The sequence below is a fragment of the Pholis gunnellus genome (assembly GCF_910591455.1).
Source record: "Pholis gunnellus genome assembly, chromosome: 6".
Taxonomy (NCBI): Eukaryota; Metazoa; Chordata; class Actinopteri; order Perciformes; family Pholidae; genus Pholis; species Pholis gunnellus.
The window spans coordinates 23,415,524-23,432,460 of record NC_136532.1 but is presented as its reverse complement, the minus strand read 5'-3'; the positions used below and the strand labels follow the sequence as shown (position 1 = coordinate 23,432,460).

At 43.0% G+C, this 16,937-nt stretch overlaps 1 protein-coding gene across 3 annotated transcripts in view; it reads left to right on the top strand.

The window, feature by feature from the left end:
• The window catches only part of taok3a (TAO kinase 3a), a 61,902-nt gene that overhangs the window by 23,544 nt on the left and 21,421 nt on the right, over positions 1 to 16,937 (top strand). For all 3 annotated transcript variants that reach the window (XM_079161203.1, XM_079161204.1, XM_079161205.1), the window contains 9 exons: positions 5,566 to 5,814; positions 8,578 to 8,649; positions 9,355 to 9,456; positions 9,794 to 9,839; positions 10,697 to 10,793; positions 11,257 to 11,370; positions 12,504 to 12,595; positions 12,797 to 12,890; positions 15,128 to 15,209. In XM_079161203.1, the coding sequence (XP_079017329.1) occupies positions 5,680 to 5,814; positions 8,578 to 8,649; positions 9,355 to 9,456; positions 9,794 to 9,839; positions 10,697 to 10,793; positions 11,257 to 11,370; positions 12,504 to 12,595; positions 12,797 to 12,890; positions 15,128 to 15,209 (834 nt within the window). In that variant the 5' untranslated portion in view covers positions 5,566 to 5,679. The remainder of the gene's footprint in view (positions 1 to 5,565; positions 5,815 to 8,577; positions 8,650 to 9,354; positions 9,457 to 9,793; positions 9,840 to 10,696; positions 10,794 to 11,256; positions 11,371 to 12,503; positions 12,596 to 12,796; positions 12,891 to 15,127; positions 15,210 to 16,937) is intronic.

The following is a 16,937-nucleotide window of genomic DNA, read 5'->3' as shown; positions in this document are numbered from 1 at the left end:
GAAGATAACTTCTATTATCATTGTTGTTGAGATAGTTGACCCCACATATCTTCCCAGCATAGCTCCTCCCAACTTCGACCCGAGAAAAAGGTCAGGTAAGTCAATTAAAATACACCAATTCAGAAAACATGGAGGCCTAGTTTGACCGGTGTCGTGTTCTTGTTAAGGTCACGGTTTTATTTGAAGGGAGCGTTCTGACAAATAAAGACTTTTTCATCCATCACGGGTCACTTTTATCTTAATATTAGTACATTAAAAAAAGTCACTAACTTTAAGCGCAGTGGCAAGATGTTAAATCCAGGCACCAGGTTCGGTGTCTTTGCTCTCTCCATGCGACAATTCTGCCGATGATTAAACGAAGAGGGCCTTAAGATCTTCATCTGAGGGTTTCATATGAGAATAATAATGATGGCAGTGTAGTGTGCATTCTGGTCATAAAAATCCTCAAACTTCACATAAAGACGGTGAGCACCTCAGACACTTCTTAATAGATATGACTGAAGTGCACGAGGGGCCAGTATGGATGATGGACCTTTTGTAACGTGTGTGTGTGTGTGTGTGTGTGTGTGTGTGTGTGTGTGTGTGTGTGTGTGTGTGTGTGTGTGTGTGTGTGTGTGTGTGTGTGTGTGTGTGTGTGTGTGTGTGTGTGTGTGTGTGTGTGTGTGTGTGTGTGGACCTGTACGCTATCTATGCAATGTGTATTGAGTCACAGGACAAACATCAATGGAAGATCTGCAGTGGCTAAGAAACAGCCGTATCACATTTGGCCCTTTTTTTTTAAATTGAGTTGTCATCACCATGCAACCTGGCATTGTGCATGTAATCAGGCTTCTATATTATTCATAACGGGGTTGACCCATTTAATGTCATGCAGGAGGCATGCACACACACGCGTCACACACGCATGCACCGCTCTCCAGGGAGCTTGCACTCTGGTGAGATGTAATCCTCTATCTTCTGGCAGTCTTTACCTTTTTTTTATTTAAAAGAATTATTCAAGTGCAGTGCTTTCTTTTTATTTCTTTTAATACGAGTGTGTTTATGATCCAGGCTTCGTTGCTCACTTATAAGTACATGTGCACCTTCACACACGAACACACACAACTCCAAAGCTCTGAGCCTGCTCTCTCTATAATGTTATGATAGAGCTGAATCATTACGTAATTCTTATTCTTCCGCACATACTGCCCTCACTATGTCTCAACGCACAATTTAGCGGATTTACCAGTTCTTTTTTTTCTGATTAGAGCTGGTGATTTTAATCCCAGTAAGAATTCCCACAGTCTGCCTAATTCCTGTTCCTGCTTAAAGCCGGTAGGGGGGCCAGTAAGCCGCTAAACCCCCCCCCCCCCCCCCTCAGCCATACACACACACACACACACACACACACACGGACGCTTGTGTGCACTGGTGTAATGGTGAAAATACAGAAGAATGCACTTCACTTGCACTCTCACAAGAGTTTAGACAGAATACGGGCAAACCCAGGAGACTGAGTGCGAAACGAACGATAAGAAAATCACATTTTCTTCCTTGTCAAAGCTTTTCTTTTTAAAACCCAATGATCAAAGAGAAGCGTTCTAGCAATGATGGAGCTGGTGTAGGATAAGATAGGAGGGAGAATGAGCTGAATCACACAGTTTCTATCAAACTCAACCCAACACGTTTTCATGCATCTATTTAGTCCACCAAGGCAAATAGAAAAGATGATGAAATATAGTCAGATGATATTATTGTATGTCTCGTATTAGTCTGATCTGGTAATTCCTGTGATCTTGCACTATTTGCAAGAACTTACATTTTTTTCCTTCTGAATCTTCAGAATATTTTACCACACCTGAAATTAATTAATAATGGAGACTTTGGATTGTTTTTAAATGCTTGAATCGTACAGGAAACAGACCAGTGGGTGATTGTTATTATTTTATTATTATTTTTTGTTTGACCTGGATTCTGTTCAAAATGTTGAGTTTCATTCTAACAGACTGTGGCTCCTTCTGAAGCGATGTCCTCCTTCCTTCTCAATGCATATCAAACGCATCACTATTGGCGATGAAGTTTACATTTCTAGAACATTTTTTATTATTACGGTGTATATTTCTTATTCTTGCATATTATTGGCCAAGAGTAGACAGTGGGATGTCTCATTTAGCTATGTCTGTTGCAGCACATGGTGTAGAGCCAGATCCAGCAGCCTGATGGACTTGGTCCTGCAAGAACATGTTGGGATATCAATTAGTCATCACAGAACCAACGGGGGCCCTGTGGGCAGCGTTATTCCAGCGCTGCCAGAATAAAATGTACAGGAAACGTTACAAAAACGTTTATCTCTAAAATGTCTTGAGCGAGAAAGTATCAAAGCTTTTAGACATTAGCTATCAAGAAAATCAGTTTTATTGTCCTTAAAAATCCGTTGAATGTCGGATGTTTCAGAATCAGAAACGGTTTATTGCCCAATGTGTTTGCACATACAAGGATTTTGAATTGGTGATTGGTGCATGACAATAAACACAGTGCAATAGTATAAGACATAATTAAAAATGCAAATCTGGAATTGTACAATATAATAAACAAACAATATAGGTCTGTTATTAAAGTGTTTAGCGTCGTGCAGTGTAAACGTATGTAGCTGTCGTGTACGTAACCCAGGCCAGATTATCGTAAACCGTATAATCTCTTAAACATATAATTTCTTTAATGATGTATTGTATACAACAAATATTTTAGCACTGTTACCCACCCCCACAGTAACACACACACACACACACACATCTACACATAAGTACAGTGTCACGCAGTCGCGTGTAGCAGCGCACGTCTAGTAAACAATTCACTCACACACGCACACTGAGTGTTAAATCTGTCTAAGCCATTTGCCTAATCAGCTCTCTCTCAGCACAATACCATTCATAGATCCCCAGTAACCACACACACACACACACACAACCACACACACACACACACACACACACACACACACACACACACACACACACACACACAGCGGTCCTGTCCAAACACAGGGCTTTGCTGGACTAGTGGCAGCTTTACCAAGCCCCCCGTGTTACAACCTGTTGTTGCCACATTGCATCACTTCACACATCTTAGCAGAGGAAGAGGAGGAAGAAGAGTGAAAGAGAGGGTGAGAGGGGAGGTGTGCCGAGTCTCCAGATTGTTCACGTGACATCAGTGTTCATTTGCTCCATTTCTCTTTGCCTTCTACTCATCTGCTGAGGCCTTCCATGGTTGTGGTTTAGATCTGCTTTCAAAGCTACCTCGTGTGTGTGCGCGTGCTGTGGGGGGGGGGTTGATAGGGAGTGGGTTGTGTCAGGCTTTATTTCAATAGCTATCTGGAGAGATTAGAGACAGACAGCGCTGATGCAACCAAGAGACACACACATACAGACACACACACAGATCCACTGAACACACGTGGTCACACACAAGCACGTATTGTTGGTAAACAGACAAACAACACACACACGCCCACACAGGGAAATACACACACAAACACAAGTAATACACAAAGATGTACACTTAAACACACGCGCATACAAATGGAGACGCTGCTTGGTTTTCTTAAAGGTGAAGTACATAATTGCTTTGCTACTAAACAAACTTTCAGAGCTGAAAGAGTTCATTGATCTGAAGAATAAGTTACACGAAGCATCTAATGAAAGCCTTCAAGCACAGAGAAGAATACTTAGTAGCACTGTAACTAAGTGGTTTTCATTGAACTGCTGGTAACCGTGAAGTTAGCATACACACATATCTGCAGCCTACAGGTTGTATGCATGCCGCTGCATTGCTCTGCTGTACTCTGCAGTTCATCCATCATCCGTCACACCGCTATCGCAGGCGTGGAGGTCTCGGCTGAAGCCGTCATGCTTCTCAAAAATGCCTCGGCGATCAAGAGACGCCTTCAGGCAACAAGCATGTGAGCCTGTATATGTGATCTTTCACATTATGTAAGCGGGTAAACTGAAACCATGGCTGTTGTTTACGAGGCAACCCGTGGTGGTTTCCATTTCCAAGCATGTGCCGGGGCATTCTTAGAGAGGAATCAAAGCCATGAAATTGACTTTCGTCAGGCTACAGTGCAGCGGGCCGCCTTTCTCAATGCTGGGATGTTATGTTATGGCAGCTTTGTAGTTGGCAGCAGGTTGGCTTGATGCCTCGAAATACAATCCCTGATTATATAGTCCTAACTATGATGCTCATCACCCCCTCACAGCCACCACAAAGCTTCAGTTTTCTCCAAAGTTAAATGATCACCCATTTTCTCCTCTCTATACTTCACAGGGTAACAAATAACCAGCATCAAAATATAACCATCGCATTGAGATTTGAAGAACAATCTAGGATCCGGTCATTGTTCAATAGTCTTACCTAAAGCAATCCCTCCCCAAGTTGTTTCTACATCTGGTGCCAGAGCACAGAGGGCCCAGGACTTTGCCTTTTAAGACTGATATTTTTGGAGTGGGTGTGATGCCTTGGATCCCTTTAAGAGCAGGGGATTAGGATGATGCTGATGCTTAGTGTCTTGGCCTGTGCGCCTGTGTGTTTTGCTGCCTCTGCCTGTACGTCAGCTCCCTCTGTGTGGGGCTGGCCTTTTGGAGCCAGATTTTGCTTGCTGCATCTGGCCGGTGTGCACAGAGATTTCATGGTGGAGAGAAAAAGAGAGAGAGAGAGAGAGATGGCGTGTGACTGTGTGCATGTGTGTGTGATGCATGTGCAGCGAAGCTAACTGGAGCAGGGTGTCCAGAATGCGTACACGCTTCACAGCCTGGCTGCAGCCTTGTGATACAAAACATTTAGTGTGTGTGTGTGTGTGTGTGTGTGTGTGTGTGTGTGTGTGTGTGTGTGTGTGTGTGTGTGTGTGTGTGTGTGTGTGTGTGTGTGTGTGTGTGTGTGTGTGTGTGTGTGTGTGTGTGTGTGTGTGTGTGTGCACACACGCAGGCAACTGTTACACTTTGTGCATGTGTGGAAATGATGCATCAGTGACTCAGCTTCGGCTGTAAAGGGTGTTGTGTGCGAGTGTGTGTGTGTGTGTGTGTGTGTGTGTGTGCACGCTCATGTTTACGGGAGCAAGTGTGATTGTGACTTGGATGAGCAGCAGGACTAGACAGCTAGCCGTCATCATATGACTGTCTTTTTTCCCCGTCTTGTGTCCGCGCAAGTGCACAATAGAAAGGCAGGCACGCACGCACGCACGCACGCACGCACGCACGCACAGACATGAATGTGGATGTTCTTCGGAGGGGCTGTGAAGTAATATTAGATTACAAACAGTGTCTGGACACAGTGTTTCCAGGTATCAGCGACCAGCGTCGTGTTAGTGTCAGTGTAATGCTTTAGCATGTATGGAATTACCAATTAATATAATACTGATTATATTAATAGTATATCACTCTGCACACTGTTGAGTTTCAATATTTGCTTATTTGGTTCAGGTCCAAATTGTCTTGCACACAGGAAGTGATGTCTTTAGGTTTTTGTTTTTCGTGTTAAATTGAAGAGAATCTTTATAACCTGAAGGCAACACATGTCCGTTCTGTCTCCCAGGTCTAGCTGGCCAATGCCGGGCCCGTCGTGGACATCTGGTGGCGGCAGCAGCAGCAGCAGCAGCAGTAGTGTGTATGTGAGCGTCGTCCCCGGCGCCTAGCTCATGTCCAGCCCATGATGCCGTCGTCCACACGGAAAGGAGTGCCGAAGGACCCCGAGCTGGCCGACCTCTTCTTCAAAGATGACCCCGAGGATGTCTTCTGTGACCTGCACGAGATCGGACATGGCAGCTTCGGGGCCGTCTACTTTGTAAGTGCCACTTCACCATTTCCTGTACTTCTTCACAAGCCGCGAAGGTTTTGTCGAGAGCGTTTTGACCTCATCTAAACTGGAACTGAACCGCTCCGTGAATGTCCTATGTTGAACAGATCTCAGTAGAGGACATTGTGTACAGAAGGAAAAGCTGCTGTCATGGCCACATTGTCGAGACATTTCACATAACAAAAGTTTCTGTCAGGAATTGACTTCTGTATCGACCATCTCTCACCCAATCATATTCTTCAGTATTTGACGGCATTGCAAGTCTGCTCATACAAAGTTTATCGATTGAATATGACTGGACCTTGAAACATTTGGTGGAGAAATACATCATCAATTAAGCTTGAGTTTCATAGTTCATTGTAGAAAGAAAGACAGCGTGTGAATGTCGGGCTGAACCATTTAATATGCTTACTACTACCATTAAGCAAGGCACTCTTAGCCCTTCACTACGTGGTGATTATTAATACACGAGTATCGCTATGAATTATTTATGAGCAAGGTCCCCCCCTTATCGATTCATTGATTTGTACACGTGTTATAAGTGTAGCCCGCTACATTACGGCTCAGTGAATGCAATTAAGTAGAGACAGATTCCCTCTTCGCACTTTCTCTGTCGCCTTTCTTATTAATCTCATCATCACTAATTACTCCTCAAGCCTTTGATTCTAAAGCTGTGTGGAAAGGGGGTTGAACATATATCGCGTCTCTTTGCAGTCTCGTCATTTCCTCTCCTCTCTCCTCCAGATGCAGGGCTGGGGGCGATAAGCCTCCTCCCTCCCTCCTAAGACAGCTGTTTGCTTGGTATAGAAAAACAGAGGCCGTCCGTAGTGGGGCAGGATATTCTTGGCTGGCAGGGTTTTACCATCCTCTTCCCTGCCATGTCATTTACACACATAACGCACACACACACACACACACACACACACACACACACACACCGCCTCAGTACATACCTAGTAACCCTGGTTCCCATGTCCGTCTGGCTAACAGGCTCCAGAGTGCTTCTAAATCCTGCCCTGATGTGCTCACTGACACACTTATGCTGTCCGCATTACAACTGGTATTAGCCTTAGCTCTTAGCCCGAGCAGCTTTAGTGAAAATAAAACACGTTTCCTTCAAAGTTTACATACTGAAAGGACTGATCTGCTAACAAATACTCGAGCATACACGTAGGAAATAACACCTTGTGATGACATCGGTTATCATGCTGGTACAACAAAACGAAAGCGATAAGCTGAGCTTTTACAGTACTTTTGATCTGGTTGTATTATCTAACATTTAGGGAGTAAATGTTTGCAACGCTAGAACTATAAAAGATGACGGCGGCTCGTTAAGTGCATGTTAGAAGGGAACGGTACAGTGGCACAGTGTGCCCTTTTTGTAAACGCGTGCGTACTTTTATTATTGAATATGCATGCACAGCCAATAAAATGTATGGAGTTATATGTGCACCCATAGTGTATGCATGTTAAGATTAAGGAGGAACTCCATTATAGACGAGTACAAGGGGAAATTCCCCATGCTGGGTATGCAGACACACACACACACACAGCACGACTGTATAGTGCATGTTGAACGAATTAGCCTCTTGTAATTATTGATGCATCCCCTTTCTTCTGCAATGACAATTAGCCTGAATGTATTTCAATATTTCAGCGGTACATGACTTTTTTCTCCCCCCTCTTCTATAGCCATCTATACATCACACCAGAGGGAATGACTATTATGCATGAACTGACAGGCAATCACAAGGTTCAGATGAATCTGGAAAAAAAAGAAAGAATCAAATGGGTATACTCCGTTGCCTGCTGTTACTGTAATTCCATGTGAATCTCAACATGAAATTCCCATTCATTTGAAAGTGGGATGAAGCGGAGATAAGGGCTTAGGCTGAGCTGCAGCGCTGCTGCTCCTAAGGCCAAATGCCTTTGAGGTTAACACCACGGGTTTAGCGTGGGCATGTGGATGTGCTCAGGCAACTCCAGCAGCAACAGTAGCTGCAGAACAACCACATATCACTTACCTGCAGGCTTCCCCTAATCACGTTGTTGAGTGCTTTGATCAGGCGGAAATGTGTTTAAATTCAAATGAGAGAATCTGTTTCTGCTGCATCACTCAGGCATTATGATGCTCTGCGTGCACCGAATTTATCCGGCTCACATCTGGATCACCCTTAAGGCATACATGAGTTAGTAACACTGTGCTTTAAACCCCCTATTTAGCATTCATAAGTATCATTTTAAAAAATGGTTTATAACTCACTATGACATAGGTGTAAACAGAAATAAGTTTTAACCCCTTCTGTAAGCACCCATAAACAGGCAGTGAATGATAAGTCTATTACATGTTTATAAATGCTAAATAGGGAGGATAAAGTAAAGCGTTCATTCCTTTTCAATTTGAATAATCTCCTCCTTGCTGCGTCACCCTGTTAGTATTCAGTATAGCACAATACCGCATGTGACGCTTTTGTAAAAATGTGTGAAACTTAATGTAAACATTTAACATTTTTCAGGAATGTGGATCGTTCTAGTCACATACAGCAATTACATAACTTTTATAACCAGTGTGTTGTATCAATGTGTGTCAGTTACTCATTTATTTATGCCATATTCTTTTTATAGAGTGTAATTGCCAGGGGACTAAAAGAAAGAGCCCTGTGATGTCTTGAGAGAGGATTACTGCATGTGTATTTGTGAGGGTTGTCTGTCTGTACGTTTTTTTCTCACCTCCCTGTTTGTCTTCTCCAGGCACGTAACTCCTACTCCAACGAGGTGGTGGCCATCAAAAAGATGTCCTATAATGGCAAGCAGACTACCGAAGTAAGGAAGACTACCTCACTCACACATTTGGTCAGCCCGCAGTCGGATGGCATTTATTTCTCATCGTCTCTAATCCAGTAACAGCGAGAACAAGTGCTAAAAGTCCCTCTCTAATCATATTCACCCAAAGCTCGTGAGACTGTGAGATGTCTTGTTTTTGATGGTTACTGACCCTAAAGGAACAGAAATAATGTGACAATAGTTAGAAATAATTACTCACCACCAAATGCAAAGTTTGGGAGAAACATGGGCCTCCGTCAAGCACCAGCATTTCAGAAGGCGTCCGATGTGATCACAGCTTACTCTCCATCTAAAGTCGAGGCCGCTTCTCTGTGGTTTGGTCAACTTTCTTCTTATAATCCGAGTGATGGTTTTATGTGAGGGCTCTTGCATGACTTTGTCAGAATTTTCCTGACTAGCTGAGGCTTTCGTCTCCTCCTCCCCTGAGAGCTAGCTTTCAATTTATTTATTTTATTACCGTGTTTCTCGTTTATCTTTGTGCAGGGCTATTGAACAACCCCCTCCTGTCTGTCTATACACAATGGTAACAGATGTATAAAGTTAATAATACCTGTTGAAGTGGTTCCTACAGTGAAGCCAGCTGCACCGGTGCAATCAAAGTCCCAGCAGTTCCCACTTAAGTGTACTTGTGATTGTACCTGCAGTGCGTAAACCATCTGTGTGTCTGATTTTTGTTTTCGGCAGAAGTGGCAGGACATCATTAAGGAGGTCAAGTTTTTGGGACAGCTGCGACACCCGAACACAATTGAGTACAAAGGCTGCTACTTGAAAGACAACACTGCCTGGGTTAGTGGATCCGTGTCCACATCTCCCTTTGTTCCACTCTTTGTTTCAGTCTTGCAACATGGTTTGTTTATCTTTTTCTTCCCGTCCTCTTTGTCTGAATTCTTGCCTCTTTGTCTTTTATTTATTTTTCGTATCCTACTAGTAGCCGTGTTTTCCTACTGCCTACTACTGTCCTAATCAGTAGCACCTCCATTGCAGACATCACAATGTGATCCCTTTGTTTAGAAGAACAATTTTACAAGTATTCACAAACGTGACCTGAAGCTTTTATTAAGGATATTAGACACACACGCATGTGAATGGAAAGTTATTCAGCTGTGACTGTATTCTGTTTCAGCTGGTGATGGAGTACTGCCTGGGCTCCGCATCAGATTTACTAGAGGGTACGTGTATTTATGAACGTTTAAACAATTTTGGATTAAACAAACGATCTACAACATGTTCTTTAGTTAGCTTTAGCTTTGGTTGACCACAGTCGATTGTAAACATCAGTCCAGATGACTGGATGACCTTAGTTCATGAGGGTTTTGCCAGACTTTCTAGACATGAGGAACTGCCTGCTCTACGATTGCTGCATTTAAACCCTTCAAACCTCATGTTCTGTCTCTGTTTCCTGCGGTTCTTTGTCATGATTTAGACGTGTGAACCTTACTAAACAAGCAAAGTCCTCCATACATGTCCTCACACATCACTTTGATTCATAGGATTCATACAGATGGAAGAACATATCAGTGTTCTTAGAGCTTAACTACTTGTTTTTAAAGAACTAAAAACATTTCCCTCTTTTTTGTTGAACCTCCTTAACTGTCCATCCTCTAAGCGTCCCTAAGCTGAACCTAATGTGTTATTTTAAGCACCTATGTGTGCACCCGTCACTGACGTAGTCGCGACAGTTGGCTCTGGCCTGTTTTTGGGGACTTTTTGAGTTCCGCTGTGACCTTTTGCTTTGGCACGCAGTCTCCCTGTCACTGCAACAGTCCACAGGGAGCCCGCTTAGGAGCCCATGTTATCCATATGGTAGAAGCCAGGAGAATACTTTCTCACTGCTGTATCAGAGGGACAGATGGGTATATTCTTTTATTACTAGAACTATGAGGTTTTTGGTTTGCACTTCATAACTTTATGCAAATGCTTAATTTATTATGAAGGTATTTGTGGAGAACTTGTACAGTTCCTTATTATATAATTCACGTCTTTAGAGGGCTCCTACTCATCTCCTCTGTACCAATTTCTCCCCAAGTTCACAAGAAACCACTGCAAGAGATGGAAATTGCTGCCATTACCCATGGTGCCTTGCTAGGACTGGCTTACCTACATTCCCATAACATGATTCACAGGTGAGTGAGTTTGTTTCCTGGCCCCAAACATTTCCAGTCAGGAACATGAAGCGACTTGAGCAAAAACCTGATAAGACAGGCGATAAGATGAGATGAGAGACGCTCATGTTCTCCCTTTATTGCAGCGCTTACTCATTAAGCTGTTAAACCTCATCTCTGTACGTACAACCCTCCTGTCTCACCGGTGTCCACAATATCATCTTTTATGGCAGTCAAAATATGATTAGCATCCAATGATGGTGCTGCATGAATCACTTTTGATTGTGCTGTGTCATCACAGGTCTCATTTCAGAATTTGTAAAAAGACATAAAGCCCATTGAAATAAACATATCGCATCTATAAATACACTGCACCAGTGACCACTTTGTCGAGTCCGATGGTAGAGCATAATGCATTTATAGATCCTTTGGCTGCCATGATTATATACGCTCACAGTCTTCCTCCCCCCCTCTCCTCATCCAGAGATGTGAAAGCTGGTAACATCCTGCTGACGGAGCTGGGTCAGGTCAAACTGGCCGACTTCGGCTCTGCCTCCATTGCCTCACCTGCCAACTCCTTTGTGGGAACACCTTACTGGTGAGTATAAACGCGACAAGATACACACACACACACGCACACACACATGGTGGGGGCACAACACAGAAGACCTCACACCACGCCACTACATGTGCCGAGAAGACTAGCTTGAACTTAAATATTTGTATTGGTGTTTTTCTTCAGTGTCTGCTTTCTTTTTAATAGAAATTGCATAACTGTTTTGCACAGGTTCGCCGCTTTTATTGCTTTATCGTCTTTGTAACGTGTTCTTCATGTTGTTTGCCTTCAGGCTGTCAGTTATTTCTTTTTAATTCTGAAACCTGAAGCCAACCTCATAAATCATAGGATTTGTTTATGCGTTGACGGCAGAGGTTGCTGGAGGGATTATATTTTTCAGGTTGTACGTCCTATTGTGCAACCTCAGAAAAACTTCTTCAACTTTGGCTCTGAAGTCCACTTGAACTCAGGAATGAACTGATTTGATTTTGTTAGTCAAAGGTCGAGATCGCTGTGACCTCATAAAGCGTGTTTTTGGCCATAACTTAAGAATACATATGCTAATTATGACAATTTCACACAAATGTCTTAACAGGATAAAATGATGAAGTGATGACATTTTGGACAAACTTTGACGTAAACTGCCACTTGAATGGTAGATCGGATGATCAGCTGACGAGAAACTCTCAGGACAGACCGGCAGAGACTCGCACCAGTCTGAAAAGGACTTTCCTTAGACTCACACCTCTCTATTCTATATTGTCAACAGAAGCTACTGTGATGCCCTCTGTTGTTTGCCTCTCATATAGAAATCCTCAGCTCTACCTTACGCACCATAGTACTCACTCACACACATCATGCAGCTTTGTTGGTGAATGAAAGTCATTACATAAACAGCTGGACCAGTGATGGACTCTCACGATGCCAAAAGCCAGCAGCACACAAGTTCGTCTCACTTGTTCTGTTAAATTCACAAAGACACACACACACGTACACAAGTTGTCCCACTCCACGTTTACAGAAACGCACTCATATTTTCCTAAAACTGAGCTGCTATCACAGCACACCAGAGTCTTTAAAAGCTCTGAGAGGCTTAGCAGATTATAACATTTTCATGGATTTTTTCCCCCCCATACTTAAACTATGCGTGCCTGTGTGCATTTGCATGTCCTCAGGATGGCCCCAGAAGTGATCCTAGCCATGGACGAGGGTCAGTACGAGGGGAAAGTGGACATCTGGTCCCTGGGGATCACCTGTATTGAACTGGGTGAGCATACATCTACCTACGGGTCAAAGGATGCATTTATAGGCCCATGAAGTTAGACAGAAAAACATCTAATTTCTTCCTGCATGCTTTAGAGACCTTGAATCTGCCTCATTAAAGGAGAAGCTGATTGTGTAAACTTGGCTCTGAATCCTCACTCTTCTCCATCTTTCTCTGACTTCTCGCCATATTTTCTTATTTCAGCGGAGCGCAAACCACCCTTGTTCAACATGAATGCCATGAGTGCCTTATATCACATCGCACAGAACGACTCTCCCACGCTACAGTCCAATGAGTGGTGAGTTGAAAACCAAACCTCCCAAATATTCCCATTCAGTGATTTGTTGTTGTTTTTTAAAATCCTTTTAATTACAAAAAGCTTAAGTCTCTGCAGAATGCTGTCCAATATGTGATCAGTCAAACTGACACACAACAAAATGTTTTTAAAAGATGGCGATTGAGCTAAAAAAATCCTCCACAAACCAAGAAAATCCAGTGGAACTGGTGATACAATACTTCCACTCAACTGTGAACATTAAAGCCCAATCCGATCCGGGCTCAGTCAGGGTAAGACATCCCTGTGTTAATCTGCCCGACCTGTGATCCCTGCAACAGGCCTTGTGCGAGGTCACACTCTAAGTCTCTCATGTAATTACCTTGGAAACCTCGACTGAAGTATTACTGTGTAAATACCACAGCATTCCTGCTGGGCGTACAGCAACATAAAACAAAAGCAGTGCGGTTATTCTAATTTTGTTCTAGTAGTTGAAACATCTTCTTGTGTTTGCCATACTAACTATGTTTTCTTTGTTCTACATCTATTATGGGAAAAGAGCCAATATTTATTTCTTGCTGTTCTCAGCATCACAGCTTACGATTGTGGACGCTAATAGATTCTCTAGAGACTGTCCTTCTAGACATTAAAAAAAAAAACTAAACAATTTGATTTAGGCCAGCAGGTTTTAAAAAGCTCTCAGCGGTGTCTTTGCAACAGCATCTCACCCACATGGCTTGACAAGCACCTTTTTAAATGAATAAACCTGATTAATTATTTTATAAACAAGTTATTTGGGCCAGCCGGAGCATTAATGTTAACACTTACTTTATGCTCTAAACTGGCCACCATACCCATCTAATTCATGTTATATATATATATATATATATATATATATATATACTCAACGAAGCAGCAAATATTCCATCCTCCTCCACAGTCTTATTTTGCTTGCACAAACCTGGAGATAAAAGTGGAAGGAATGGAGGGATTTAGTACGAGATTAGGTTAACGTATTTCACAGCGGAGAAGAGGATAGATATGTAAATGTATAGATAGAAGTAGGTTGATCTAAAAGGTTACTAGCAGGAAGTCAGTAAGGCAGCAAATATTCCACCGATCGTCTGAGTTGCTGAAGCCACCGCTCACACTTTGCATGTGAGGTGCAACTCTCTCGGGGGGGGGGAAACAACACTCATCAAATATTAACCCTTTGTTTGATGTTCTCCCTGTAATTTGCCTTTTAGTGATCTTCTTCTATGCTTTCACCACTGTGGTATGAGAGTGAAGCGTTGCGTTTGGTCCTAAGCATGCAGAGTCGTGTTGGTGTTTGCTCGCGTGTTGCAAGAATCTTGTGTCTTCTGCACGGCCGAGGCGAGAGGCTGTAAGTGGTTCTCTACCTGCCTCAGAGCAGCCTGAAGACATTCCTGAACCCTGCAACCCCCAACTGTGCTCATTTTTACAGCTCAAACGAGAGCATGTGTCATGGGCTCAGTCATCAGAAACACGAGGCAGGTGGAGTCTTATTAGTTGGAATCTGCTGCCTGAAGTTGTGAAATTAGCGTTGGGTTTTTTTTCCAGCATCGCGCTGAGGCGAGCGACTGTGTGGGGCGACGCAGGGTTGTGGTATTTTTGGAGGAGCTCCAGCGGCCCCGAGGCGTTAGCAACATCCCGCCAGATGAGACTAGTAGAGACATCGGCTCTGTAGTCTAACTTCAGTACACGAGGCCACACTGTACACACACATTGGGCATGACATAAAAGTGCACTCATGGATCTCGACGATCCACAGAGGACGTTAGACGTTGAAGAGGAAGAGGAGGAGGAGGTTGGTGGATGGGTGCATTTACTGACCCTACAACCCCGAAAATCTTAAATAGAACCCCCATTTTACTTTAATGTTAGCGATCCAAACACACAGTGATGCATACACTGTGTTTTCATGGGGATATTTTTAGATCAGAGTCAGTGTCACAGCTCCAGTGGCTCCTATATTGTTATTGCTCCACATATTTACATAATCCATATATGGTTCATACATAGGGATGCACAAAGAGATTAAATAGGATTGTTCCGGTTTAATTCATTGATACGATAAACACACAGGACAGAGGATTACTCATCGAGTTAAACATTCATTGACAGTCAGGTGAGGCTGAAGGCAGCCTATAATTAGATTGTCACTGCTATTTCTGCTTAAGTTATTCTTATTTAAATATGTCTGACTGAGAACTCACTCCCTCACTGTTCTCTTCACCCAGGTCTGACCCCTTCCGGAGCTTTGTCGACTACTGCCTACTGAAAATTCCTCAGGACAGACCCTCCTCGGGGGAGCTGCTACGAGTGAGTGGGCTTCCTCTGTAATCCCTCCAGCTGTGACCTCACTTCCTGTCTCACTCAGTCCCTGAGCCATGTGGATGAGTCACTCCCACCCACCCACGACTCCCTAATACGCAAGCATACACACAGTTGTCTTCTTCAAGATGAGAACCGCTTATTCTCTCTCTCTCTCTCTCCTTTTGTTGTAGCTCTGCTTGTTGTGCCGTGCCTCGTAGCCACGGCCCTTAAGGGCTCCATACAGCGGCATGTATTTCCTGCTTTCACATCATTTTTTGGGCATTTTATGCCTTTTATTGATAGTAAGACAATAAAGGAGAGAGAGAGAGAGAGAGAGAGAGAGAGAGAGAGAGAGAGAGAGAGAGAGAGAGAGAGAGAGAGAGAGAGAGAGAGAGAGAGAGAGAGAGAGAGATGCAATAAAAGTTGATGTTGGGGTTTATGTTTGGTGCCTTAACCCCCACGCCACCAGGTGCCACATTATTTTTCTGATTAACTGTTTTTTAAATTATTTCTTAAAGAAGAATGAAAATATTATGCATCACACAATATACATGCAAACCTCCCCACCCTAATCCCACAAGTCACCCACACCACATACACAGTTGTGCGTGGTTGACAACGTAAATACGCTCCATCATACGCATTGAGCACAGATATTTAAAACAAGGAAGTACAAAACAATTACATGTTTCTGTCCATGCATAGAGTCAAACGAAACACGAAAGGACTCTTTTGTTTATTATACGACTTATAGAATGTTTTTGCAAAAACATTTTATTACAATGTCGACTTAGTTGGACCTCTCTGAAGTACTAGTAAGAGTCCTTTTCACAAGATTTTTGTGTTAAACTGCTATATCCAAGATAAAGATATATGCTAATGTTTCAAATATTAATATCACCCTCCCTCTCCACTGTTATCTTTCAAATAAAAGTCTAAATGTTCCCATAAAATAAAGATTTAAAAATCATAAAGTCAGCCTTTAATAATGGCATTTTTTAGCCATCCTGCCAGGTCTGTGTAATATATGATTATTATATCAGTATGACATCAGACTAGATGATGTCGTTCATATCACAGTGTTGTCTTCTCCTGCTTTAAAAGGCTGCACTAGAGTAAAGTGGTGTAATTTTCAGAACAGACAATTCTATTATATTCTATTATTTACCCACTTTGTATCCACACTACTGATGATAATTCATCAAAAAAATCTCACTGTGTAAATATTTAGTAAAAGCACCAATAGTCAACTCTACAATATCGTCGTAATATCAATATCGTGACATTTGGTCAAAGATATTGTGATATTTAACATCCTCCACGTCGCTCAGGCCGACATCCGGCCCAATAACACCCGACTAAAACACAATGAAGTTACTCAGCGTTTATCCGCCTACGTTGGTTGTGTTACACTGTGATTGAGCGGTTGATCTTTCTGTTTGTGTGACCAACAGGTAATCCTATTGGCCCGCTAAGAGTTTAACACTCCTGGCTCAACAGTGCGGGAGCTTCAGGGAGAGTTTTCACACCTGCCCCACCCGAAGGGTGTGAAGTTAGGTAGCGGCTAATTAAGGGGCTCTGGATAGCTTCGACGTTTAGACTGGGATTCACTTTTCCCAACACCGCTGACCTAAATCCTGGCCAAAAGAACATTAAAGAGGGATAAGTACCAAACAGACTTGAGATCAGTGTCGAAGGGGCTGCTTTATAGTGAAGGCTTGGGGGGGTGGGGTG